Here is a 26,328-nt window from a genome sequence, read left to right as displayed (position 1 = left end):
GTATACCCTGTAAACATTAACTTGGGTTAATTATTAACTTGGGTTAATACCAAAGAATGTGATTTGCTTTGTAATTTTTTCCTTCAGGTGGATGCAAATGGAAAAAAGTATACGAGTGGGAATAGTAAGCCCTTAAAGAAGGAATTCATTTTTGTTCCTTATAGTCTCAGCCTACAACTGCTGATTCCTGATAGTAAATCTTGGCTTAGTTATTGATAAATCAACCTTGTCCTGTATGCTTTTTTCCCTGCTTTACTGGGAGATTTATCTCACACCTAAAACAGTTGAGGACACTACCCACTAAATCTGTCATAAAATTAACTATCAGTGTCAAAGGCACCCTTTCCCCATAAGAAATAGGACCTTACTAATAATATCAACAGAGGCTCAAGATCAAATTTGGCAGGACATGGAACAAAAAATGTAGTATCTGAAGCACAGAAGCTCCTACAGCTTTCAACCCTGACTTCTTACAACTGTCAGGAAGGTGTCTGGAGAACTGAGCATCATTCTGCTCTGCATTAAATGCAGCTGATGTATATCCCATGGGTTATAATTTGTACTGTCCTGCAACAATTGATTGGGCACTAGGAGAAATTATCTTCCAAGGTCAAACCATGTAAGAGATGTTTCTTCCTCTCATTTCCTCCTTCCAGTCATCTCTTAGATGACATACATTGCTCCTGAGTGAGGAAGCCCAAAAATTTAAGACTTCTTCCCTCTAATCCCACTCACCTTCCTCAAGCTTGCCTCTGTGTGAGACACTCTGTCTTGATATGTATGGGATATAGGGCTTCTGCTGGTCTGTTGCTGAGACACAGCTTTCACATCACTTGAAAAGTTTTCCAGCAAAGCCATTCTCTTTGCTTTGTTTTTTAAACCTTTTTTCCTTTCTCCAGACTCTGACTCCAGAGAGATCTGAAGATTGGGTTTGATGCATTCATCTCAGTGCTCTGTCTGAAGCCCTTTGCTTCTTCAACTGGTAATTTCAGTCATGCATCTCCTGTTTAGTAGGAGAGAAGCCAGGCAGCCCATTGCCTGCAGGATGAATTGGAAGCTTACCCAGTGTAGGGTGTGAATCCCAGACAAAGCCAAGTGGGCTGTGTCTGGAGCTCCACATTTAAGCTTTGAGATTCTTCAAGCACTATACATAAAATATCACACATGCTTATTTAAAACCAGAGGTGCTCTTGCTGACAAGCAGCAAAACTAGCGCACTTTTAAAGATGTGTTCTTCTTGCTGAATATTTGCTACAGGGTAAGCTTTACTCTGAATACCTGTATAAAATAATGAGTAATATTTAGCTCCCAGACTGTTCCTTGCTACAGCCATTCAAACTGATGCTAACAAAAAATAAACCCTTCACATCATGACTACTTCAGCAGATTAGGCTGAATTTGGACCTGCTTCTTCTTCCATGCCACCTAGGAGATGAAACAAAGCTCTATATAAAAGTGTCAAACACCAAAACCAAACTTGGGTATGGTATTCAGCACTGTCATTCTTTACCTTCAGCACTAAGGAAGCATGACTGATATTTCTATTTTGGATAGTCTGTCTTGGATACAGATATTTCTATCCGTTGACTTTCATCACACACAAATGCTAGTTAGCTTCAACAACACACTTTAAAAAAAAACAGAATCCACTCATTACAGGGATTATTTCAAGTAAAGATAAAATTCCATGATGCTCTGACAAGAAGCTTTACCAAATACAGTCCATTTTTGAGGCCGAACAACATCTACATTTCCAGGAAACCTTCCACCCTCTTAACCTTGAACTAGGTTTAAAAAAAACAGAAAAGCTTGAACCAGTAATTGCAATATTCAGACTGCTTTGCAGCTCTATACATCTTACCAGGCAGGGCTTTCCCTAATAAAACCTTTGAAGACACCTGTCAGAAACCTCTAAAATGCCCAAAACACAACCACATTAACCTTATTTTGTCCTTTTTGGTTAAAAACTTGAGAAGAAAAGCAATGAGCTTAAACATTTGCTCATACCATATCAGCAGTAGCTACAGATAGCAAAGATCTGAAATCTCTGAGGCTTTGTGCCATATATTCTGAATACCATGTTCATTTTTGTTGTTGAAACCAAGCCAAACCCTTTGACCTATTTCCCAGTGTGACATATTTAAACTTAATGCTTTTTTCTTTTTGCTCTGTGTTATCCACGAATGCCATTTTACCTGACTACTCCCTTGCAGATACAGAACAAGAGGTTCAGTCTTGGGGATAGTCACCCACATTTTGTACCAAGTCTTCCCTTTTTCAAGGAACTGGAGGTAGCTGCTGAAGAGGCTGTTTTCAGCTGCCAAGATGCTTTGCTTCTGGAGGAAAGGGAAAAAAAAGAGAAAAAAAAGAGAAAAGAAAAGAGCTGTTTGTTTCTATTGATGCTTATGTGGGCAAAATGCTTCAAGAATTAAGTATAAAGCATACTTAATTTAAGTTGTTCAGAGTCAAATACTACTGTAGGGCAAATGCTGGATAGCATATAAATGAATACAAGCTTAATCATTATTATATACTACTGAGAAACTGCACAATTCCATGTAATAGAGGCAGACGCTGAACTAGTGTTCCCGGAGGACACGAAGTCCAATTCCACCTCCACCAAGTACACGGAGAATGGTGATGAAGATGATGCAGCTACTTTCTTGATTAGCAAAGTAGGCTGGGAGGATGAATTCATACTAATAAAAAAGGTGTATTAACAGATACTGTTGTGCTTGGATGCAGAGAGACAGGAGCCAAATCAGAGCACTAGGGCAAAGGGAGACTGAAAGAGATTTTTGCCTTCTGACAGGAAGAAAAACAGAATTCCTGCTCACATTAGACTTTGCACAGACATCTCCTGGGGATTCCTGGCATCTGATAATAACATCTGTAAAGTGGCAATCTCCTCAGCTGCCATTAAGCTTGTTAAGAAAGTTTAATGTAAACAGGACTGAAAGGAAAAGTCTGTCTCTGATCTTTCTTTTTTATACACCCACTTTCTTACATTTTATCTGCTCCTTTGAAGATTGAGCAGAAGGCTAGAAGCCTCAGCATATGACAGCAAAATTACTCTTTTCCTTGGGTTTTTACAACATTTTGCTATAATTTGCTTTCTAGAGTCAAGCCACAGGTTATATTTCCCTGGTTTGCTTTTTGGGTTTTCAGGTTAACAGAGCTCTTGGCTGGGTTAGCTGCAGGTTTTCATTTTTCAGGCAAACAGCTCTGTTGAAACAGTGCTATAAAGTTTATCAGGAGATACCACAGACTATAGTATGAGCATATTAAGTGCTCATCATCTATAGGCATAGCTTATGTATCTGTATATAATGCAGTATATATCTGAAGTTTTTAATGGATCCAGAATCTCATCAGTGCTCTGCAGACACAGCAGTTCAGGAAAGGGCAATGCACATTTGTAACTCTACCCCACTTGGTACTCCTGAGTTTCTGGAAGTGTTTGAGTACAAAATACCTGAGCAGCAGGATTCACTCTGGTGTAATTTTACCTGCATAGGTATATTTAGTAGCCTGGAAAGAAATATGACATGCTGGGAAGCAGTGGGGCAGGGTCTAAGAAGACTACTTGAGAAAGCATTTACAACAGGAGCTCTGGATATGCACTGGCAGGTTTCCATTTCCTGCTCAGTCTAGCTATATTCCATGTAGTTTGGTTCTCCTAAGGAATATAACAGTCTAGGAGCAGTGTAATGGCTCTGAGGGGTGGCTTCCAGAAAGATGTTTTTCAAGAGAAGATGTTTTTCAGTATAGGCTGCAACTGTTCCCCAGTTCTCCATGCAGTGATCAAAGCAGGATGGTGCACATCACTGTATCAGCGGGAATGATGGTTTGCAATGAAGTTAAATTCTCAGTGTGTCAGTGTCTCTTTCATGAGCCCAATGTCCCTGTGGGTCCACTTCCAATTCAGATGAATGTCCTCTTTTATACACACAGTGATTTCTGGCTATATTTCATAGGTAAAATAAAAACCTTTTTCTTAAGGTGGCCCATGAAAAGCACGGCATGTAATAGTACTCACAGCTCTGCTTTTAGTCTAAAATGGGCAGTTGTTGTGGGTGAGGATAAAACAAAGCAGTTTGCCAACACGTTTCTGTTCTTGTAAAAAATACAGGTAGGATGTGCTGCTACCATGGTGTAAAGCTTAGTGACATCTGTGGCAATTGTGAGCAGTAGTTCACATAGTATATAATTTGTGGAAGTCACATCTTGCAGGAAAGAGTCTGCATTATAGCACATTTGAGAAAGTTTCAGCAAATCCTGATGGTCTTTCAGAAGGATGCCATGCTTTTACGTAAGCAACTAAGGCAAAATTCATTTCAATGAGATTCTGACAGGATGCAAAATAAGGAGTGCAAGTGCAAAAGTAGATGGAGTTAAAAGTGAAAAAAAAAGCCTTATTTTGCCAACAGTTACTGAGTACAACTTAGGATTTGAAATGTACCATAAGAAAAAAGCCAGAAGTTTTTCCTCTTACTCTTTTCACTTTGAAATCTGAAGCTCAGCTGCACCACCTGTCTGCAGCCCCCTGTAATCAGCATCCTCTGATGGACTAGCCATTTGCAAACAGCAGTCAGGCTGCGTCACATTCAATGTAACTTAGAGACTAAAGGGTCAAATACCATGGTGGGGGAAAAAAGATAATCAAACAACTTTATTTCAAACAAGACTCAAGCAGCTGGCACACCCTAAGTTTCTTAGCTAAAATTCTGTACCTCTGCAGCTAGTCTTTTCTTGTGTTCTCCCACTGCTTCCACTCCAGGGCTGCAAGGGCTTGCTGGTAACTGCAGAAAACACTCTTTACACACTCGATTATGACGGCTGTTATCTGCAAGTGGTTTAAACTCAGAGCATTTTGCGCAGATCACCTGCATCAGAAAGATGGTGCTCTATTACGAATCATCGAAACACAAAGAAAGTGATTTGCAGAACGGTTGTCGTTAAAGCAAAATCCAGAAACATAATGTAAGCATAAGAGAGATCAATTGAACATTTACTTTATTTACCTCCATTAATAATTAATGGTTTTGTGATCCCATGCTGTGTACCAATATATCTAACTAAAGAAAACACATGCCTTTTGGGAAATACTTTATGATTAACACCATGCAAGTTTGTTTTTCTTTTCCTATAAGCCTTCAGGAGTCCAAAAGGGCTTAGGCTGACAAAGGAATTTGTGCTTTTGAATGCCAATCATCCAATGGTCTAGGAAGGACTGATTCTGAGAGTAAAGGTGGCTGACACTTCACAAATCAACTTCTTTAATTTGAATGCCATTGACACATCACTAGACATGGCACAACCAACCACTGTTTAACAGCAGATTATTAATAATGCAATTCTTGTTATCTCTCTGGCCATGGGGGAAGCTAATATTTGCAACGCAACATTTTAAACCTCCATAAATGTATTTCGTGATTTTAGTAATCATTAATAAAAAAAACCAAGAAGGTTGAAAATCCTACCCCCAGTGCAAAAAGTGTCTCCTCCACAGCAATTTTATTCCAATTGCTGGAACTGAGGTTTCTTTAAAGATCATAATTACACACTTAGGTGTCTCTCTTCAGCTGAAAATTTTTCTGCAGTTCAAATGAATAATGGCATTTAAGTAACACTATTCTGTCTGTAGTAGTTACATTAGAAACACTGAACTGTACAACTGAAGTCATGGTAGGCAGGTTTCAAGTCACATTTACAGCAATCAATCTCATTTTGGCTGTGGTGATCTGCAGACAAAACTCCCCAGGAATTAAGCTGTCAGTGAATGGAACTGGGGAAGGATGGCCAAGTGCCTTCAGTAATCTGGCTTTGAATCTCCAGGACTGTTTTCTTTATGACTTTTCAAGCAGGACAAAACAACTTTGCACAAGCAATTCTTGACAACTCTGCTTCAGGGGAAGAGGAACCCATCTATCTTTAATATTGTATGTTCACTGTTCATCCTAGAAAGAGCTGCTTTATGAAGTGAGGCTTTCGGGGGGCCATTCTATTTCTGCACAGGAAGTATAGGGGACAGCTCCCTCCCCATATATGGACATCCCCAGGGAGCACTACCTGTCCTGTTATCCACCGAGGCACTATATTTGCCTTTAAACCAGCAAAGACTATGCCCCTTATCCCAGAATTTTGCTCTTTTTTTCCCCAGATTCCAGGGAGTAAAGCAAGTGGAAAGATCTGCTGTCAATGACCTGCCACAAACCAGAACATCTTTTAGTTCCTGCACTGGAAAACATTAACAAATTTCTTCAACAGTCTCAGCAGAAGAATCTAAAGAGCTTAGTGCATCCTGATACTTACTGCCCCACACTGCTTACAGTGGTGCCGCCTTTTAGTGATGGAGTTGAAGCTTTCACTGCAGCTCTTGCAAGCCTGTTTCTCCTTGTCTCGCTTGGATTTGGAAGATTTCCTACAGGAATCACTCTGAAATGAAAAGTGCAATTCTGTGACTTTTTTCTTTTCCATTTAAAGACTGCAAATTAACTCACACCTTTTTAGGAAAGAATTCCCATCAACTCCTGATGGTGTGTGGTGGGTGGATGGCCCAGCCACTGGGTGGTTCTGGGGTGGCATTATGTGATCTCAGTTACTAAAGCCAGCTCACCACGTCCCTCTCTGCCCGCCTGTGCCCATCCTGCCACTGAGTGACTTCATCTCACTGCCCTCTGGTAAGGAGGAAGAGGAACTGGCAACCTGATCTGGTTGAAGATGTCCCTGCTTATTGCAGGGGCACTGGACTGGATGAGCTTTGAAGGTCCCTTCCAACCCAAACTATTCTGTGATTCTATGTGGGCTTCTCAGGAGCAGCTTTCCTTCCAGAACTCACCTCTTCCCCCCGCCACCACAACATGACTTGGTTAAGCGAGGTAAATGCTGTTGACCTAGTGAGTGTGTTGTACTCTTCTGTTCATGGGGAGGAAATGTGAAGTTTTTGGGGAAAATGGCTTGACAAGAAGTGAACAGTGCTGACAGTGGATTCCTGCACCATCTGACTTCAAATGCTGAAATAAGGAGTTTCTTTAGGCTCTCTCCAGGCCCATGATGAAACATAAAGCTACTTAGGACAACATGGACACCGTATAAGGGACCTACTATCAACTGCTCTGGGCAGCAGACACTTTCTAGCATCTGTCTAGATAGCCAAGCAAGTTCAGCCTCTTAAGCTAAGCACCTAAGCTAGTACACAAAGTCACTCAGAGAATCACACAGTGTTTTTGGTTGAAAGGGCCCTTAAAGCTCATCCAGTTCCAACCCCTGCCACGGGCAGGGACCCCTTCCACTAGAGCAGCTTGCTCCAAGCCCCTGTGTCCAACCTGGCCTTGAGCACTGCCAGGGATGGGGCAGCCACAGCTTCTCTGGGCACCCTGTGCCAGCGCCTCAGCACCCTCACAGGGAAGAGCTTCTGCCTAAGAGCTCATCTCAGTCTCGCCTCTGGCAGGTTAAAGCCATTCCCCTTGGCCTGTCGCTACAGGCCCTTGTCCCAATCCCCTCTCCAGGTTTCCTGCAGCCCCTTTAGGCACTGGAGCTGCTCTCAGGTCTCCCCTTCAGGAGCCTTCTCTTCTCCAGGCTGACCCAGCCCAGCTCTCTCAGCCTGGCTCCAGAGCAGAGGTGTAATTAAACTCAATCATACGATTTTCTGATAAACTGAAGACCATGAACATCACAATGTGCAGTTCACAAAAATACAGTTTCACAGAAAACTTCAACCAGACTGCCTGTTTTTTCTCTTTTGTTAAATAAATAAGTATCATTCCTCCTTCCTAATCAGGATGGTTGTGTGCAAGGGAACAGGAAGCCCAGGGCACCTCCAGCCAGGTAGTGTCTGCTTGGAGACACATGCCCCAAGGATGTGTCTGCATCATGTTCCTCTGGCCCAACTCCTTCATGAGAAGAGGTTTGGTAACTTCATCTTTGCTTGCTTGGCACGCTCATTTAACACACTACTGGGAGAAGAAACATTTCTCTAAGTTAAAAGAAAAGAGATATTTTACAGTTTTTCTGAAGATCAACCAGCTGAGGCCAGGCCCTTTGTTACACAGATTCCGGATTCCTTGACAATCCCCCCTTTCCCTCTAAAGTACTAGCACATACTATGTCACAGCTTAAATCCACTTGAGAGAGAACAATTCACTCAACAAATTTCCCCTTCTTCAAAGCTTTTCTTTAACACAGGATGTGGGCATGTGGGGGTGTGAGGAAAGGCAGCAGCAATTAAACTGAGCAGAGGTTGGTGGCACCAGCATTAGGGCAACCTTGACACTCACTCTAAACTCTCACCTCAGTGGTTACAACTAACCTGCAGCAGTCACTAGAACATGTTTTCAGGCCAATTAGGAAAAATAAAATATCAGTTTTAAAAGCTGACACCTCAATCCCATCTTTCAGACTCCCTAGGTACAGAGGAAAGTTCACTGTTTTTCAGCAGAGCTGCTGAAAGCACCCTGGCTTGTAATGGCATTACACACCAAACCCACACTAATTACTTCTAATTGTATTGGCTCTTTTAATTTTCATTGTCCTTTCTATAGCTGCAATAGCAATGTTTCAAACTTGTATACAAATACATAGAATACACTGGAATCCAGCCTGGGAAAGCACAGCCAGAAGGATTTGTTCATTCAGGAAAATCACCACAGCCCCATACACCCACACGCTAACTGCTCAGCAAACCAGAATTCCTGCAAATCTGAGCCTTCCCCCCCAAAAAGCGGAGTGCAGAATTTCACTTTTCTTGTGAAGAACCAGATGTGACCAGTCCCACTGGAATTACACTAACTGAACAATGGCTCGGATGAATCACCAGCACAAATGTTCCTGTCAGGATTGAACAGATTCCTCCAAAGCAGGCATGTATTGCCTTAATAGGCAATTTGAAAAGCTTTTACTGATTAGCAACCTACAGAGTAACTTTGTTATTTATATCATATATATAGGCTAAAGTCAGCCATTTCTCACTCTGATTTTTATACTAATGCTATTAATTGTTTTAGAAGACTGATTTTCCTTCCACTGGCTAGGGATGGGTTCCTCTTCAGTTCTTAGATCAGAGCATTTCCTCACTGATCAACCTATTTTTTCTCTCCTTACTAGAATTTGCATATAGCACAACAAGTCATTTAATTCTGATGGTAACATCATCACTAGTGTTACTGGAATGGCAAGGGAGTAAATGAAGGTACCATTTAGCTTTGTGAGATGTGACTGGAAGATAATGCTGGTAAATGCTAAACAAAACCATTTTTTTTTTTTTGCTTTCAATTGATACCTACATGTGCCTGCACAGGAAAAATACTGAAGTTCCTCTAACATGAACTGAATGTACTGCTTCATGTAGAAATTGGTTAATTTTTTGTACTTCAACAGGAATATCCATCATCACCCACATGCATGTTTCTGTAACACAGGTAAGACTCCAGTTGAACACTTCCTCTAATGGATCTCGTATTTGACTTTCTCCTCAATGTGAAACAGCCTAGACAGTGTTCACTGGCAGAAGTACACAACCCAAATATTTAACAAAGGAAAGACAGCAAAAAGGGTATTATATTGGTCAAGATTTGTTATGAGTTACATATGAGCTTTTCTTTCAGAGCACTGTATTTTAACTTGTGCTGTAGCATACAATAAGCATTTAATACTAACTTCATTAATCAAAAAAGGCACTGTATAAAGAGGCCTTTAGCATTTGATGAATACCAGAAATGTTTCATAACATTTCTCAACATTATGAGAATACAGTGAGAACACAAGAGTTTGAAACACTGCTATTGCAGCTGTAGAAAAGATAATAAAAATGAAAACATATTTTCTTTATTACTTGGCAAATTCCAATGAGCAATTACATAAGAATGACTTACTCAGTATTATATTATTTAACTGTTGACACTGGGAAAGAATTAAGCAGTCCTTAGCTTTCCATCCCTATGAAACCATGGGATCCTGCTGCACAGGCAGCCGCCTAATCCCACCCAGCAGTGGCTCAGGTTGACCTTGCCACATACTCTACCTATCAAAGAGAGGCTTTTGTAGAAAACAAGGACATGCATTGTCATTTACAAACTTTGCTCATCAAAGACAAATGTAGCAGTCACTCGGCATCTGGGTCCTTTATTACACAAGCTACAGTATTTACTGTTGATGTATGTTAAGACAGAAGTACAAAGCTGCCCTATCTTCAACTATCTTAATAATGCACTTGAATCTTTCTTCCTGTACCCAGCTCTGTTTTGAAACTGGTGAACCTGACACGACAAAACGCTTGCATAAAATCAAGTTCAGAGGCAGAATCTACAATAACTTCTTTCAGACTGGGTTGTTTTGACCACTATTGTGCTTTTACCCTACAGCTGTATTTAACTCTCTAAATCTTGAAAGTTTCCTCCAACTTTAAAATTTTGGTGGAAGAAGTGTATAGACCTCAATGAGAGGTACAACTCCTACCTAGACCTAAGTGACTGCAAGGTGAAGGCCTGTGCTTGGCCTGCTCAATGAACCACTGGAGCCTTCATTTGCTTCTGAAAAGGGGGGAGGAAACACTGAAGGGCTGGAAGAAAAAGCACAGTGGGCTCAGGAGACTGTCTGTGGTTTATGACTTGCTTTATATTTCATCCTGTCTGGAACAGGAAGCAGAAATGAGGCCTCGATGCTGTATACACAATACAGACACACTGAGAGACACTTCCATAGACAGATGCATGAGAAACAAAGGCATTTCAAATACTTTCTTCTCATTACCCTTATACTGCTGTGTAGTTTCCATTTACAAATTATGTATTTGGAGACACCTGCAATGGGGCAGAAAATCACCAGAAATCACAGAACCACAGAATAGTTTGTGTTGGAAGGGCCCTTAAAGCTCACCCAGTTCCAACCCCTGCCACGGGCAGGGACCCCTTCCACTAGAGCAGCTTGCTCCAAGCCCCTGTGTCCAACCTGGCCTTGAGCACTGCCAGGGATGGGGCAGCCACAGCTTCTCTGGGCACCCTGTGCCAGCGCCTCAGCACCCTCACAGGGAAGAGCTTCTGCCTAAGAGCTCATCTCAGTCTCCCCTCTGGCAGGTTAAAGCCATTCCCCTTGGCCTGTCCCTACATCCCTTGTCCCAAGCCCCTCTCCAGGTTTCCTGCAGCCCCTTTAGGCACTGGAGCTGCTCTCAGGTCTCCCCTTCAGGAGCCTTCTCTTCTCCAGGCTGCCCAGCCCGGCTCTCTCAGCCTGGCTCCAGAGCAGAGCTGCTCCAGCCCTCGCAGCATCTCCATGGCCTCCTCTGGGCTCTCTCCAACAGCTCCACGTCCCTCCTGTGCTGCTGCCCCAGAGCTGGATCAGGGCTGCAGGGGGGATCTCCCAAAAGCACAGCAGAGGGGCAGGATCCCCTCCCTGAGCTGCTGCTCACGCTCTGGGAGTGCAGCCCAGTACACGGGGGGGGGGGGGGGGGGTGTCTGGGCTCAAGTGCACACTGAAGCTGGGTCATGGGGAGCTTCCTGTCAATCAGCACCCCCAAATGCTCCTCAGGGCTGCTATCAGTCCAGCCTCCACCCAACATGTGCTTGTGCTTGACACTGCCCTGACCTAAGGGCAGGATCCTGCAGTTGACCTTGTTGAACTCCATGAGGTTTGCATGCTGCCACCTCTCCAGCCTGTCCAGGTGCCTTTGGATCCCATCCCTTCCCTCCAAGGTGTCGACCGCACCACATAGCTTGGTGTCTTTGGCAAAGTTGCTGAAGGTGCTCGATCCCACTGTCCATGTTGAACAGCACCGGTCCCAATACCAGCCCCTGAGAAACTCCATCACTGATCTCCACTTGGACATCGAGCTGATAATAACAGCCCTTTCAGTGTGACCAACTTAAGGGGAACAGAGGGCCCCATATGCCTGCCTGATCAGACTCACTGCTGCCTTCCTGAGGCCAGAATGAGGGATGTCACCAGAAAACTCACTCACCTGGTACAGCCTTGTGGCTACTATCCTTTATTAGTCTTCTAGGTGAGCACTGAAGAAATCTCTTCAAGAGGCCTGAGGAGACTCAAGAAGGACTTCAGGGCATTGGGGGGTGACTGGTTCAGGATTCGGGAGCCCAAGTAGTATTCTTGTCCCTCATGCCAGTCACAATGATAACGGTTACCTCAGAAAAATCAGATTAATTAGTTCCTGGCTCCATGACTGGTGTCAGCACTAGAATTTGCTGGTTTTTGACCATGGGTCAGTTTAGGCAGCACCAGGCCTGCCAGTGGCAGATGGGCTATGCCTGTCCTAAAGGGGGAAAAGGATTCTAGCCCAAGAGCTAGCAGGGCTCATAGAGAGGGCTTTAAACTAGGTTTGAAGGGGAAGAGGATAACACCAGGCTCTCTAGAAATGAGCCAAGGGTAGCGTGCTGCTGCTGCAGTCCAGATACATGGGGCAACTTAAATGCATTTATGACAATGCCCGCAGCATGGACAACAAACAGGAGGAACTGGAAGCCATTGTGCTTCCAGGGAAATCATGACATAATCACCATCACAGAAATGTGGTGGGATGTTTCACATGATTGGAGTGCTGCAATGGATGGCTACAGGATCTTCAGAAGGGATAGGGTGGGGTTGCATTGTATGGTAGGGAGTGCATCGACTGCCTTGAACTCAATGTTGTGAGTGAGAAGGCTGAATGTCTGTGGGTGAAGATCGGGGGAAGGCCAACCAAGCTGGTATCCTGGTAGGAGTCTGTTACAGACCACCCAGCCAGGATGAAGCTGTGGATGAAGCGTTCTTCAAACAACTGGGGGAAGTTTCACCATTGCTTGCCCTTGTTCTCGTGGGGGACTTCAACCTACCAGATGTCTGCTGGAAGTACAACACAGAAGAGAAGAAACAATCCATGAGGTTCTTGGAGGGTGTGGAAGATAAATTCCTGACCAAGCTGGCAGTGAGCCAACCAGGGGAGATGCCTGGCTAGGTTTGCTGTTGGCAAACAGAGAAGGACTGGTGGGTGAAGTGATGGTTGGGGGACATCTTGGGCAAAGTGATCACAAAATGACTGAATTTTCAATCCTTGGAGAAGTCCGGAAGACGGTCAGCAAAATCTCCACCTTACACTTCTGGAAGGCTGACTTCAGCCTGTTTATGATGTTGGTTGGCAGAATTCCCTCAAAAGCATTACTGAAGGACAAACGGGTCCAGGAAGGCTGGACACTCTTCAAGAATGAAATCCTTAAGGCGCAGGAGCAGGCGGTATCCATGTGCTGAAAATCAAACTGGTGGTAAAGACCAGCAGGGTTGAACAGGGTGATAGTGCTGGAACTCAGGAAAAGACAGTTTATTACCTGTGGAAGAAGGGACTGTTACCCCATGAAAAGTATAAGGATGTTGTTAGGTTATGTAGACAGAAAGTCAAAGGCACAGATGGAAATAAATATGGCCACTGCCATAAAAGATAATAAAAAGTATTTTTCCAAATATATTAGCAATAACAGGAGGGCCAAGGAAAACCTTCATCCTCTCTGGATTCTAGGGAAAGCTTAGTGACTGAGGATGACGAAAAGGCTGAGATACATAACGCTGCCTTCACCACAGTCTTTAATAGTCACACCAGCCATCCCCAGGGTACTCAGTACCCTGATTTGTATGGCAGAGATGGGGAGCTGACTGAAGTCCCCATAATTGAGGAAGAAATGGTTAGCAACCTCCTGCTCCACTTAGATGTGCACAAGTTTATGGGACCTAATGGTTTCCACCCAAGAGTGCTGAAAGGGCTGGCAGAGGAGCTTTCTAAGCCACCCTCAGTCATCTATCAGCCATCCTGGTCTAGTGGGCAGGTCCCAGAGTACCTTCTACGATAAGGTGACCTGCCTGGTTGATGAGGGAAAGGCTATAAACATTCTGTATTTGGATTTAAGCATCTGACACTGTCTCACACAGTTTGCTCCTGGACAAATGGAGGACATTGCCTATGGCCTGGACAGGAGGATTCTTCACTGGATTGGAAACTGGCTGGATGGCCAAGTCCAAAGAGTGGTGGTGAATGGTGTCACATCTAGTTGGTGACCAGTCACTAGCGGTGCCCCTCAGGGCTCAGTGTTAGGGCCTTTGTTTTTTAATACCTTCACTGATGATCTGGATGAGGGGATCAAGGGCATCCTCTGCATATTTGGAGACGACACCAAGTTGGGTGGGAGCGTTGATCTGCTGGAGGGTAGGGAGCTCTGCAGGGGGATATGGATAGGCTGGACCCATGGGATGAGGTTCAACAAGGTAAAGTGCCAGGCCCTGCACTTGGGCCACAACAACCCCCTGCAATGCTCAAGGCTTGGGAAGAGTGGCTGGAAACCGCCAATAGAGAATGGAGCGAAGGGAGGCTGTGCTGTGCTGGCATCCTTGCCTTGTCCCTCAGCCATCACCTCTGTCCCATCACCAGGGAGGGTCCCAGAGCCTCTGCGCCCCCTCACCGCAGGGTGTTCTAGTGCTCACATGGAGCCTGCTCTCCTAGTTTATTTGCAGATGACACCAAGCTGGGCGGGAGCGTTGATCTGCTGGAGGGCAGGAGGCTCTGCAGAGGGATCTGGACAGGCTGGATCCATGGGCTGTGGCCAGTGTGATGAGGTTCAACAAGACAAAGTGCCGGGCCCTGCACTTGGGCCACAACAATCCCATGGAACACTCCAGGCTTGGGAAGAGTGGCTGGAAACTGCTCATGGGAAAGGACCTGGGGGTGCTGATTGACAGAGCCAAACATGCGCAGCTTGTGCCCAGGCAGTCAAGAAGCCACCAGCATCCTGGCCTGGATCAGCACCAGTGTGGCAGCAGGGCCAGGGCAGGGATTGTGCCCCTGCACACTGGTGAGGCTGCATCTCGAACCCTGTGTCCACTTCTGGGCCCCTCACTACAAGAGAGACACTGAAGTACTGGAGCAGGGAGAGAAGGGCAATGGAGCTGGTGAAGGTTCTGGAGAATAAATACAATGAAGAATGGCTGAAGGACCTGGGGAGGTTTAGTTCTAGGTTGTTTAGAAGAGAGGGCTCAAGGGGACCTTATCACTCTCCACATCTACCTGACAGGAGGTTGTAGTTAGGTGGGGTCAGTCTCTTCTCCAAAGGAACAATGGACAGGAGGAAACAGCCTTAAGCTGTGCCAGGGAAGGTTTAGACTGGAGATTAGGAACAATTTCTTCACCAAAATGGTGACCAGGCATTGGAACAGGCTGCCCAAGAAAGTGTTACCGGCCCTGGAAGTGTTCAAAACCCATGTAGATGAGGCCCTCAGGGATATGGTTTAGTGGTGGTCTTGGCACACCTGGGGTAATGGCTGGACTTGATCTTAAAGGTCTTTTCCAACCTGGCTGATTCTATGATTTTACCAAGCCAATTCCTTATACACTGAGTGGTCTTTCTGTTAAATCTGTGCCTCTCCAGTTTAGAGACAAGGATGTTGTAAGGGACAATGTCAAATGCTTTGTACAAGTCCAGGTAGATGACATCAGTTGCTCTACCTTTACCCACCAACGCCATAGCCACATCATAGAAAGCCACCAAATATCTCAGGCACTATTTGCCCTTAGTGAAGCCATGTTGGCTGTCACCAACCACCCCATTATTGTCCATGTGCCTTAGCACAGCTTCCAGGAGGATCTGCTCTATGATGTTACCAGGCGCTGAGGCGAGACTGACCAGCCTGTATTTCCCCACCTTCTCCTTTTCTCCTTTTTTAAGAATGGGGCTTATATTTCCCCTTTTCCAGTCAGCAGGAACTTCACCCATCTGCCACGACTTCTCAAATATGATGGAAAATGGCTTGGCAAATATATCTGTGGGTTCTGAAGGCACTGCACCTCATCAGGTCCATGCACTTGTGCACCTTCAGGTTTCTTAGATGTTCTCTCTGATCATCTACAGTGGACAGTTTCTTATTCTCCCAGTCCCGGCCTTTGCCTTCTACAACTTGCTTGATGAGGCTTGAGTTCTTGCTGGTGAAAACTGAGGCAAATTCATCGAATACCTCGGCCTTCTCCATGTCCCAGGTCTCCCATTTCCTTCCAGAAGGGGCCCACATTTTCCCTTGTCTTCCTTTTGTCACTAACGTACCAGATAGAGGCGTTTCTTGTTGCCCTTGATGTCCCTGGCCAGATTTCATTTTATCAGGGCTTCTACTTTCCTAACCTAATCTCTGGCTCCCCAACAATTTCTCTGTATTCCTTCCAGGCTATTTGCCCTTGCTTCCACCCTCTATAGGCTTCAGTGAAATGCTGATCATATGTGAGAAATTAAATTATATAGTCTATTTTGTACTTTGTAATACAGCAAAATTGTTTAGCATGTTTCTCTATTTCCCAATGTCATACATGCAATGTTACATGCAAGACAATCTTCCCCTGGCTTGTACCTTCCTCATGCAGGCAGAAGGTTGAGCAAAAGTTGTTCTAGCAGTGCAGTGCAGCAAACAGGGACCACAGTGCAGCAGAGCAAGCAGACTACACTTCCTGCAGCACGTTTCCACTGTCTGGTTGTGCTATCCTGCAACACTAATGAAACCCCTGCAGACTCTTTACCAGATTCAGCAGAACCACAGGAAGGAGATGTTAGTTTGCTGACCACCACCACCACCAAGTGGTTTGCATGTGGAAGTCGTCCAGCATAGAATGTACTCATTCTCATGCCCTCACTGAGATTTTTCTAAAGGGATGTCATCATTAAAGATTAGTTTCTAAAGCTGCAAGTAACATCTGAATCCATTACTCATGCTGATGTTATACATTTGCTACAATACAGCAGAATGAGATCCCAGAATCAACACTACAAAATTTGTGACGTTTTCAGCTGTGTTTTTTGATGAACTCCATTTTTAGTTCTACCTCAGGAATTCTTTATCAAAAATAGGCAACTTATGTATAATCACTTCCTGTATCAGATACACTGCGCAACTGCTTATAATCAACTGCAAAGATCTGTTTTTTAAGATTTTATTACAACTAGAATTAACATTTCCCTAAGAAACTTGAGACTAAAAAGGATTTTTCTGTTTGTTTTTAAATACTCTCAATCAGTAGCTAGCTCATTGGGGCATCTGTAACTCAATGAACAGGGGCACTAATCACAAAACTGACTACAAATAAAAAAAATGCTTAGGGCAAAGATGATGTGTGAACAAACAGTAAACAGCAAGGAGCACGCTAATTATAAACACTTATTTTTAATAAGCCAGAGGTCTGGAGGAGTCTGCTGAGTGGCTCCTTTGTTACTAAAAACATCATGCTAATACTATATATCCTGTGGTATGTCTCCACAGATAAGGGGCTTTTGGGTTATTGCTTCTTCTTTTGGAGATTTTTTTTCAGTAAACTTATCTGACCCTAATGCATTTCCTGAAAATCTGTTGTTCTCAGAAGACATTTTAGAAGGGAGAGATATGAACACTAAAAGATAGACCTTATCAGGACTCAAAACCTCTGGCTTGACTCAGCAGCAGTCACAGGCATTGTACAGAGCAAAATGAAAGAATACCTTTAAAAGCATCTTTTGCTTTTGCAGCAGGCAATCACTTACAGGCCAGAGGTGTATGAAAGTACTATAATCTCCCCCTCTGTATTGGCAGAAACATGTAAAGCACACTATGAAAGAAGCGTTAATCAAAATCCAGTTCTGGAGATGAGATCCCGAGTTACACAATATGACAGCATTAAGCAGGCAGGTTTCCTCGCCTCTCCTTGCCCACCCTCCCACCAGCATTCCCTGGAGTTCCATATCAGAATTTAAAACCAAACAAACACAAACCACAACAGAAAACCCCAACACTACAAAAGTACCAATTGGCTTTCCTCAAGCTGGGTACCCTATAACTAGGTTCACACACAAGTGCAGCATTAATCTGCAACAAGAGGATTTCAGTGCACTGATGCTGCAAACTGTAGCTGTGGGTGTAACATAGCCAAGACGTTAAGGACAACACAGCTGCAGCAACAGACAGCAGAATACACACCAGCACACTGAGGTAGCTCTGGGCTTTTTTTCCTGCTATAGAAGAAAAAGAACGAACCACCCACCCACCCTACTCTACCCAAAGCATCAGCTTCAGATTACTGACCCCTCCAAATGCACCACCACCATCTGCTCCTGGCATCGATTCCACCGAGCTGGTGCTTGCTATCTGAGGGAAACAGAATGACACAGAAGAATTTCAACATCGACATGCCTCCTAAAAGATACTAAACGCTGAAAAAGAAAACATGGCATCATTTGCTTTTAGCCCCTCATCCATTTGCTTGTGAATATACTATAATTGCACATGTTCATAGCCACCCTCCAGTGCTGGGTTGACTACGAAACAGGTGACTTTGCAGATGGCACTGGATTGCCAAGCCTGCTCTTCCCTGCAGCCTGTGCCTAATTCCCCACAAGCACCACAGAACATAAACAGCCATGTTTTGAATTCCATGTCAGCCCTGCAAGCCAAAGGAGCAGGTGCTTTGCATAGTCAGTGCATTCTGAGGAGTAAGAGTATTTACTCCATTCCAACGGAGTTAAAAAGTTAAGCTTTTCTTAAATGCAATACATCTCTCAGTCTCTTACTAAATGCAAACTGGCACATATATGTATTCAATACATATAAAGGGCAAAAAACAAGCTTATGTACATCAAAACCATAGGCTACATCCTAGAAGGAAAACCATCTTATCTGTCATTAATTTACAAGGAGTTTTCTAGTTTACAGGTGATCTCAAAGCATTAGACTCTTTATGATAAATTTTCCTGTTATTCCCACAGATCATTCTTACTCTGCCAATCAGAGAACATCTCCTATATCAAGGTTATCCAAATCTCCAGTGCATTTCTGCCCTTCATTCCCTTTGAAAGAAAAGGGTTTAATCTGTTGTTAGAAACAATCTGAACTGTAAGTAGCCAAATTGAAAAGCTACTCATTCCAACACTTAATTTATCTATTTATATACCAGTACAACCAATTGAATCTGGAGAACAAGCAAATGCATTCCCTGAGACTAGGGCTGTGCCACCCCTGGAGCACTTCCTCAGGAAATGCAACTTAATTAAAGGAAGCATCATGTACTCAACTCTAGCCAATTATTTCTGCCTCCACACAAAACCAGCAACCCGATGGGCTTCACATTATCTATTCTCCAGTCCTGGGGAAAAGGGCTTCCTTCCATGGGAATCCTAACCAATCCAGGTATTTAGCCATCTCTGCCTAGTAAAAGGACATGTGTGTGCTGTGACACAGGACTTGGGAATGGAATGCAAAAAGAGGAAAGAAAATGGGGTCTGAAAGAGATGAAGAAAACTCCCAGCATGTTTAGGGGAAAGAGTAAATATTTCTAGCTGCCCATTCAGATCCTCATGCCCTTTTAATATTTATTTGGAATAATGTGCCAAAAATCAGATACCCTCTACTCTTAACCTGGAAGAGATTTCAAAAGGGTTTCTCTGAACTACCCCAGACCTAAGGGGAGGAACAGAGACAGGGGTGGGAAATCATGATGATTTAACAGGATCTAAAAATCATGATTTAACCAACAAAAGCACACCTACGCCTCAAATCTTTGGGATGGCACTTCCACAGAGCTCAGCTCCCTGTGGCATTTTTCCTTGCCAGCTTTCTAAGAATGCACAAACTGGGTCCTTCCCCCACACAAACCTCCAACTCTTCTAATATCACGCAGTGGTAAAAGAGGTCCTTTTCCTCGAGAACATTTATAGATGGATTTATAAAAACCCTTCACATACCCTCGAAATGCTACAGATGAAAATGGAAAAGAGGGAAATGCGTGCCCTCCTTCTGAAGCAACTAAGCCGCAAAAGGACCCTGAAGATTCCTGACAGGACTTCATTAAATAAAAGGCCACTGCCACAGTCACCCTGCCAGGGCTGCCTGGCAATGACACCAAATATTCACCTCTTCACAGTTGGGAGGTTATTAATTGCTGTGAATTATTGCATAAGCATAATCTTAAGACTCAAATGTCAGATCCCTGCACCTCCAAGAAACCGCATGTCTTCTGGAGGCAAATTACAGGCTGAAGACCAACCCTTAATGCTCGGATGAGCTTACGTAAATCAGCAGGGAAAACAAAAGCATGCTAAGAGTTGCATGCAAAGGCATGTGCTGGTCATGCAGCTAAAATAACTCATAAGCACTGTAATGTATCAAATGTACAGCCAAGGAGAGAAGAGCGATTTGGCTATTTTTCTATGGGCTTATTAGAACCAGAGTCCAATTTCTAGTAGCTGTTACAGATCCAGGCCGGAATCCCTGAGTGTATACCTATTTCTTGAGTCATGAGACCAAAAAAGAGAAGATTACTGTCATTGTTTCTCTAAAGCACGCTGCCCGATATTTCGTAAAGATGACTGAATACCTCTGGTGGATGCTACCCACTGCAGCATATTGCTACCAAGAACACTTTCAGTATTTGTTCAGTTTTCGTTACAGAACTACCTTTATCTCTGTTTAAGCAGCAGCAATTCTGACACATTTACCCATAGCATCAGTTTTCAAAGCTCATTACCCAGATAAGATAACCTCCTAAAAATGCAGCATTCTGGCAGAAAAGAAATTAAGGTGTGTTCTGCATTAATAGCCAGGAGATAAACCAGACTTCTGCTCTACTTGACCGTCATGAAGCAGTAGAGCATAAACATGTGGCTACACCATTTACACAGAAGCAAAATAGAACAGAATTTACAAAGCAAGATTGAACAGGCACGTCTTAACTGGATAGAAAGAAGTGCGCTTACTAGTTTGCTTATTAGCAAGGGGTAATTTTTTTGATCAGAGCATCCTGGTTCTGAAGGCAGCCCTGAGTTAAAAGCAGAGGCATGAATTGATTATTTTCCGTCTTTTAGCCTATTGTTTTTATCTGATGAGTAGTTGATGATCAAGCTAGGCCATATTCTGAAAAAGACTCATTGCTGGCTGCTATCAGCAACAGGATCATTTGCTGATTTGTGACAGAGGTTTGTGATGATCGCCATTGTCAGTCTGACTAATGCTGGGATGAGAGGAATATCTGACATCTCTCCTGAGCCCCCTGGGAAATCAGTTGGATAAAAATCCAGCCTTACTGAGTCACTGAAGGGAGAGGTTTCCAAATGGTTAGGCACCAAAAAAATACATGAGGAAGATAAAATGACCCCCAAGTTTAACTCTGCAGGTGGTTCTTCTCTCCCTGCTCTCCAAGACCCACCATATCTGACCACCAACACACATCACAGTGCAATACACTGCAGATGTAGAGAAACCATTTAAGACTATTCTGCGTATTTAGTTGAAGAGTATCCTTCCTGAAATATATTTATTACCTGTAAGACAGGAACTTAGATGATCTTTAAGGTCCTTTCCAACATTAATCATGCTATGATGCTATGATTTTAAGATCCTTTTAAAAAGCATCAATTTCCTTTCAACTCTTTAAATAATAATAAAAAAGAAGCAATCCCAAAATGTGTCTTTGAGGAGATGGGGAAAAGCAATGAACAAATTCTCCCAGCCGTACAAACATTCTTCCAGACAGCCAACCACTCATAACATGGAAGAATTACACTTGTTATGCTAAATTAGCCACTAGTCTGGAAAAAATGACCAATAGATCTCTTGCACTGAATTACCCTGGGTAATTTATTCCATACCTGCATGGCTAAGTAACTATGGCTGATACGCATTTGAGAGCCGAGAAATGGAGCTGTACTGTAATGTAACATAAAAATTAAGAACAAGACGACACTATTTTAAAATTAACTATGTAAGTCTACTTTAACTGTTGGTAAAACTGATAGCAAAGAAGACTTACAGAGGAATCTGGAAGATGCTCCTCCTCTTGAGAAAAAGAGCTATTGAAAGCTCTAAATGTCTCACTGTTCTGTTTGTGCTTTTCAATTGTTGCTTGAATGACCTGAAATAAAAATTCCAGCAAAGATGACAAGTTTCATAAAAGGAGCCTTGGAAAAATTCTCTCATAGGAAGATGGTTAGGGTTATCATTTCGGTAAAATCCCTTTATGCTTGCATACATTAAATGAAAACTTCAAAACCTTAATAACTATGAATGGTGCTGTTAACACACTACTGCTCAAGTTCAAAACTAAGAGAGCTATGAGACAGTATGTAAATCAGATTGCAAGAATATACAAGGCTAAGCTGATGTCTCAGTCTCTCACTGGGCTTGAGGATGGCAGGAAATGGGGAGCCACTTGAAGTGCCCATGCACCGCCTCTAGACAGTGGGTCAGCAGTGGGAGCCTGCCTGGGTCCGCATTTCTACATAAGCAGCTTCACCAGAGTGGACATCAGCTTTCTCGCACAGCTGCTTTCATGCGGAATCCGAAAAAGATCATTTTAAAAACAGCAGGTGCTGATTGCATGGTGATTTCCACCCATTTCATTATGGTTTTGTATTCACCTGAATCCATTCTCTCTTCTCCTCTTCTGTCCTGTTAAAACAAAAGAAAAATACAGAAAACATCATCATTCTACTTCCAATATTTTCAGTAAATTCAACTCACATCTTCACAGCTTTACATGCATCAAGAGTTTAGCTTTGCTATCCACCATTTTATAAACAATATTAATAATAATTGACCTCAACCACCACCAAAAAAATGCCAAAAAGTTTGAATTACTAATACAGTGGAACCTACAAGCACTATTAAAAGCACTGGTAGCATTCAATGAAGCAAACCGACATAGCAATTTAACACACTCTGACTTAGGACCAACATAATCCTTGCATATGGAAGTTAGGTATCTCTGGTGCTCATCTCCTGGTTTAAAGCTATGTCATACTAGCACAGCCACATCCCCTAGATGGTAAATTTCTACATGGATATTCAGAAACCCTGAAAGACAGAACAAGCACCATACCTGGCCTGTAGTTCCAATGATCTCTTTTTTCCCGTTATTGAAAATGTATGAGCCACGTTTTGCTTTGCAATTTCTTGGACCTGTAAAAAGAACATGTCAGCTTCTTACCAGTCTCCATTGCTTTAAATCAACTTACAAATACAGTCATTCTGTGAAAAACTTGTCAGAAAGGATCACTCAGAATACAGTACAGAGGTACAAAACCCAAAGATTGTTTCCATAATTACTTACTTGTCTTACTACAAAACTTGTGAATCTGTTTCCATAACCCATCCCCTACAGCCATAGGGGAAAAGGTGGCTCCTGTATCAACTAGGTGACAAGACCAGGCTTCCAATCAAAGCAAGGACAGTCACCCTTTTCTAACCCACTTTTGGATAATTACCTCATAATAATCCTCCCCCAAGAGATTCAAAGCTGGATTTTTGAATTTTATTCTATTTCTGCTTACATATGTTGTTATATTTTGGATTAAGGGGGAATCTGATGCTGTTGAGTGTGGAAGCATTAAAGCACTGAAAAGAAGAGATGCAAACCTGCAGTCCTGCAATGTCCATCTTCTCCCGAACACTGAACTTCTGGCCTATCAGCCTCAGTTTTGGCACACAGTATAGCACCATGCTGTTAAACTGTAACAAGGGAAGATTTTTCAATGAAGGGTTTTCATGCATTCTGGCCATTTAGGAGTGGTGTGTTTTACTTTGCAGTTCTCAAGAAGAGATTTAAGGAGTAAGCTAGGTTCACAGATCACTACTTGAGAGAAGTGGACAGACAGAAACATGTCAGCCAGTCGCTTTTGCCTTCTCCCCTCTCTTTGGTACCAATTTGGCTGCTCTGAAGGCAAATGAGAGTAATTCTGTGAGTGCCAGAAAGAGTTGGTTACCTTACATGGCAAGGTGGTCCTCAGGCAGCAGCCTCTGAGAAGGGAGGTGGGAAAACCACCTTTGGGGCCATCAGCAAAGGCACAAGCATGAAAGAAGGAAGGAAATCCTCAAGGAAATAGCATCCAGAAAACTGCTGCTCAGAGGAAGGAGCAGCTGGGTTCAGGTGGTGAATGTTTTTTTTGTATCTGAGAATAGGGAGATGGAAATGTACCATTTCAGAGTACAACTCTGAAAATAAGAAAGCAACAAGAAAAACTCACCAGGAATAAATATCTATCTTGGGCTGTGCCATTCTTTGCAGACAGTTTCTGAATGTGCCCTTCTTTAATGAGCTCATTGGCTGGGTTAACAATATCCTCTTCACCACCAAGTCGCTCATAGACTTCCAAAAGCCTGTGCATCTTTTCCTGCAGGTACAAAGTGAAGTTTTGCTTCTTGTACTACTGCTGATACAATGGCAGTTAGGTCTCCATCAGGAAGTATGGTCATATTCTGCATTTCTAAGCTAAATCTGAAACCACAGCTATATGAGGAATGCTGCAGTCTAACACAGGGGCCTCCATGGCAAAAACGTACCTCTGAAACAGGCAAAGCCAAAATGCTTAAATTATAGTTATAATGTCATTCAGGCATCCTTATGTCTTCATCAAAATTCTCTATGAAGGGATTACTTTTTCCTTTTCAGCAAAGCACTGTTTCCACCTATATTAAGTCATCCAAATATTAAAGTCAAAGCAGCTTTCACAAGTCAAAATAAGAAAGGTGTGTAAATCTTGCTACCAAGTTTTGGAAAAGTTTGGCTTTTAGCCATAAGCTGGACTGATGTGCTCCAAATGGCACTGCCAGCAATTGTTCAGAATGTGAGGACAGAGATCCATGCAATTACACCCAAATATATGCCCAAGCCTGTTTCTAAATCACACTTCTGTCCATCTATAGATTAAGCTGGAATTTCAGGTCTTTACATACACCCTTTGGCTTGAGAATTTTCACCACAAATACACATCACACCAGTTCCTATCCTAATCAGTTCTTCTGACCAATGATTAAAAGAATGAACAACAAAAGAACCCCAACAAAAAAAACCAAACAAAACCTAACCATTAACATAAACTCACTGCAAAACACAATGGATGGTGGCAGGCTCTGGACTAAAAGCAAGTAAGGAAATCACCTAAGCCCAAAAGCAGACTTCTTGCACCAGATGGGAGGATGAGCAAGAGATCCCATTAATTTAAAGACAAACAAAAACCAGTAAACTTATCGAGCTGGTTTTTTTCAAGGGGGAACTAGAACACCAAGAGCAGTTCCGTGAAGTCAAACCTGAAATTCTAACTCAGGTATTTTTCCTTCGAGTCTCTGCTCAGGTAAAACCTGAACTACAGAAGAATTCAATATAATAAGAAGCCCTGATTAGAGGCTTCAAGTTCTTATCAGAAATAAACTGGGGGTGCAGAATTATTGTAGCAGCCTTTTCCAATAGGTTTTTGTGTACTAACAGAAAAAAAGAAAAAAATCCAACACAGAAAGCAACTAGCTGGTGGCTTCATATTCATCCTCTCTGTGGAGATACTGTGCACAGTCCCCAGCAAAGTAGTTATTTAGTGCCTCAAAGTGGGAAAATCTCCATCAAAATATATCCTTATCCAGAGAACAAGCTAAACGCACATAGACATAGATGGTTTCAAAACCGGTTTTCACTGTGACATACTGAAAACACAGACATCAGATGGGTACTTCCCTACAGCAGCCACAGGAAATGTTTCATGGTGTCCCCACCAGCAAGGGGAAGGAAGTGTGTCTCTGATAAGGAAGGGGACATAAAACTAAGACCCACAAGTGGTCAGTGAGTGTTAAGCTGGATACGTAGCATTTCAGATCAATTAATACAAAAGCTCCCAAGGCACCTGGGTGCACAAAAGGGGTAACATCTGTAACTATAAAGTCCATTTACTTTAATAGTAATGCACTTGTTGCTCTGGATACAAAGCACATAAAGCTAACCTTCAGAATCCCGACAGTCTCAGACAAGTAGAGCTTACCAAAGCTACTGACACATACTAAATGCACTAAGGTGAGGCAAAATCAAACCAATCTCCAGTCTGGCAAATTACTGTAGGACCATAAAAACCAGTGAAAATGTGCAAGAACACCTTTTGAACGGATACAATTGGAATACTTTCAACGTATTTAAATTAAAAGCAAATAATGAATTTCATAAAGACCTCCTTTTTCAACCCACTCGGTCATTAGGGAGAAGGGAAGTGGCCCAACAATCCATGGTCAATGAAACAGGATCATTTATGATAAAGAGAACTCAAGATATCCAACTGATGTTTAAAGCCTGACTCACTGTACTGCAAAATTCAACCCCAGCCTGCTTTATTGAGCCTGTTGTAATGGGGGACCATTGGTCCAACCAACTGTTCCAGTCAGATTACAATTCTATTATGCAATTCCTACTCACCATCTTTCGGATGGCTGCGTTCGAGTGGTTTGCTGCTGTAGATATGAGCTCCAGTGACTCTGCAATAAAGGTAGCAACAGTTATGCACTCTCCAAAATACGTCTGTTAAGAACAACTTGGTTTTTTTTCCACCT

At 43.0% G+C, this 26,328-nt stretch overlaps 1 protein-coding gene across 9 annotated transcripts in view; it reads right to left on the bottom strand.

The window, feature by feature from the left end:
* The window catches only part of FGD3 (FYVE, RhoGEF and PH domain containing 3), a 120,298-nt gene that overhangs the window by 5,731 nt on the left and 88,239 nt on the right, over window positions 1–26,328 (bottom strand). For 7 of the 9 annotated variants that reach the window (XR_008972710.1, XM_057413762.1, XM_057413764.1 and 4 more), the window contains exons 9-18: window positions 26,195–26,253; window positions 23,988–24,134; window positions 23,380–23,472; window positions 22,844–22,923; window positions 22,383–22,413; window positions 21,776–21,877; window positions 18,058–18,120; window positions 6,316–6,438; window positions 4,734–4,886; window positions 2,196–2,336 (exon numbers count right to left, since the gene is read on the bottom strand). Coding sequence is in view for 8 of the 9 variants with exons in the window: in XM_057413762.1 (XP_057269745.1) it covers window positions 2,196–2,336; window positions 4,734–4,886; window positions 6,316–6,438; window positions 18,058–18,120; window positions 21,776–21,877; window positions 22,383–22,413; window positions 22,844–22,923; window positions 23,380–23,472; window positions 23,988–24,134; window positions 26,195–26,253 (992 nt within the window). In the remaining variant the exon portion in view is untranslated. The remainder of the gene's footprint in view (window positions 1–2,195; window positions 2,337–4,733; window positions 4,887–6,315; window positions 6,439–18,057; window positions 18,121–21,775; window positions 21,878–22,382; window positions 22,414–22,843; window positions 22,924–23,379; window positions 23,473–23,987; window positions 24,135–26,194; window positions 26,254–26,328) is intronic. The other 2 variants (XM_057413761.1, XM_057413763.1) reach the window with 2 other exon arrangements.

This window comes from Pezoporus wallicus, unplaced genomic scaffold (genome assembly GCF_028554395.1).
Source record: "Pezoporus wallicus isolate ANWC-B61680 ecotype Strahan unplaced genomic scaffold, APGP_CSIRO_Pwel_v1 contig_8649, whole genome shotgun sequence".
Taxonomy (NCBI): domain Eukaryota; kingdom Metazoa; phylum Chordata; class Aves; order Psittaciformes; family Psittacidae; genus Pezoporus; species Pezoporus wallicus.
This window is presented reverse-complemented; position numbering and strand designations above follow the sequence as displayed.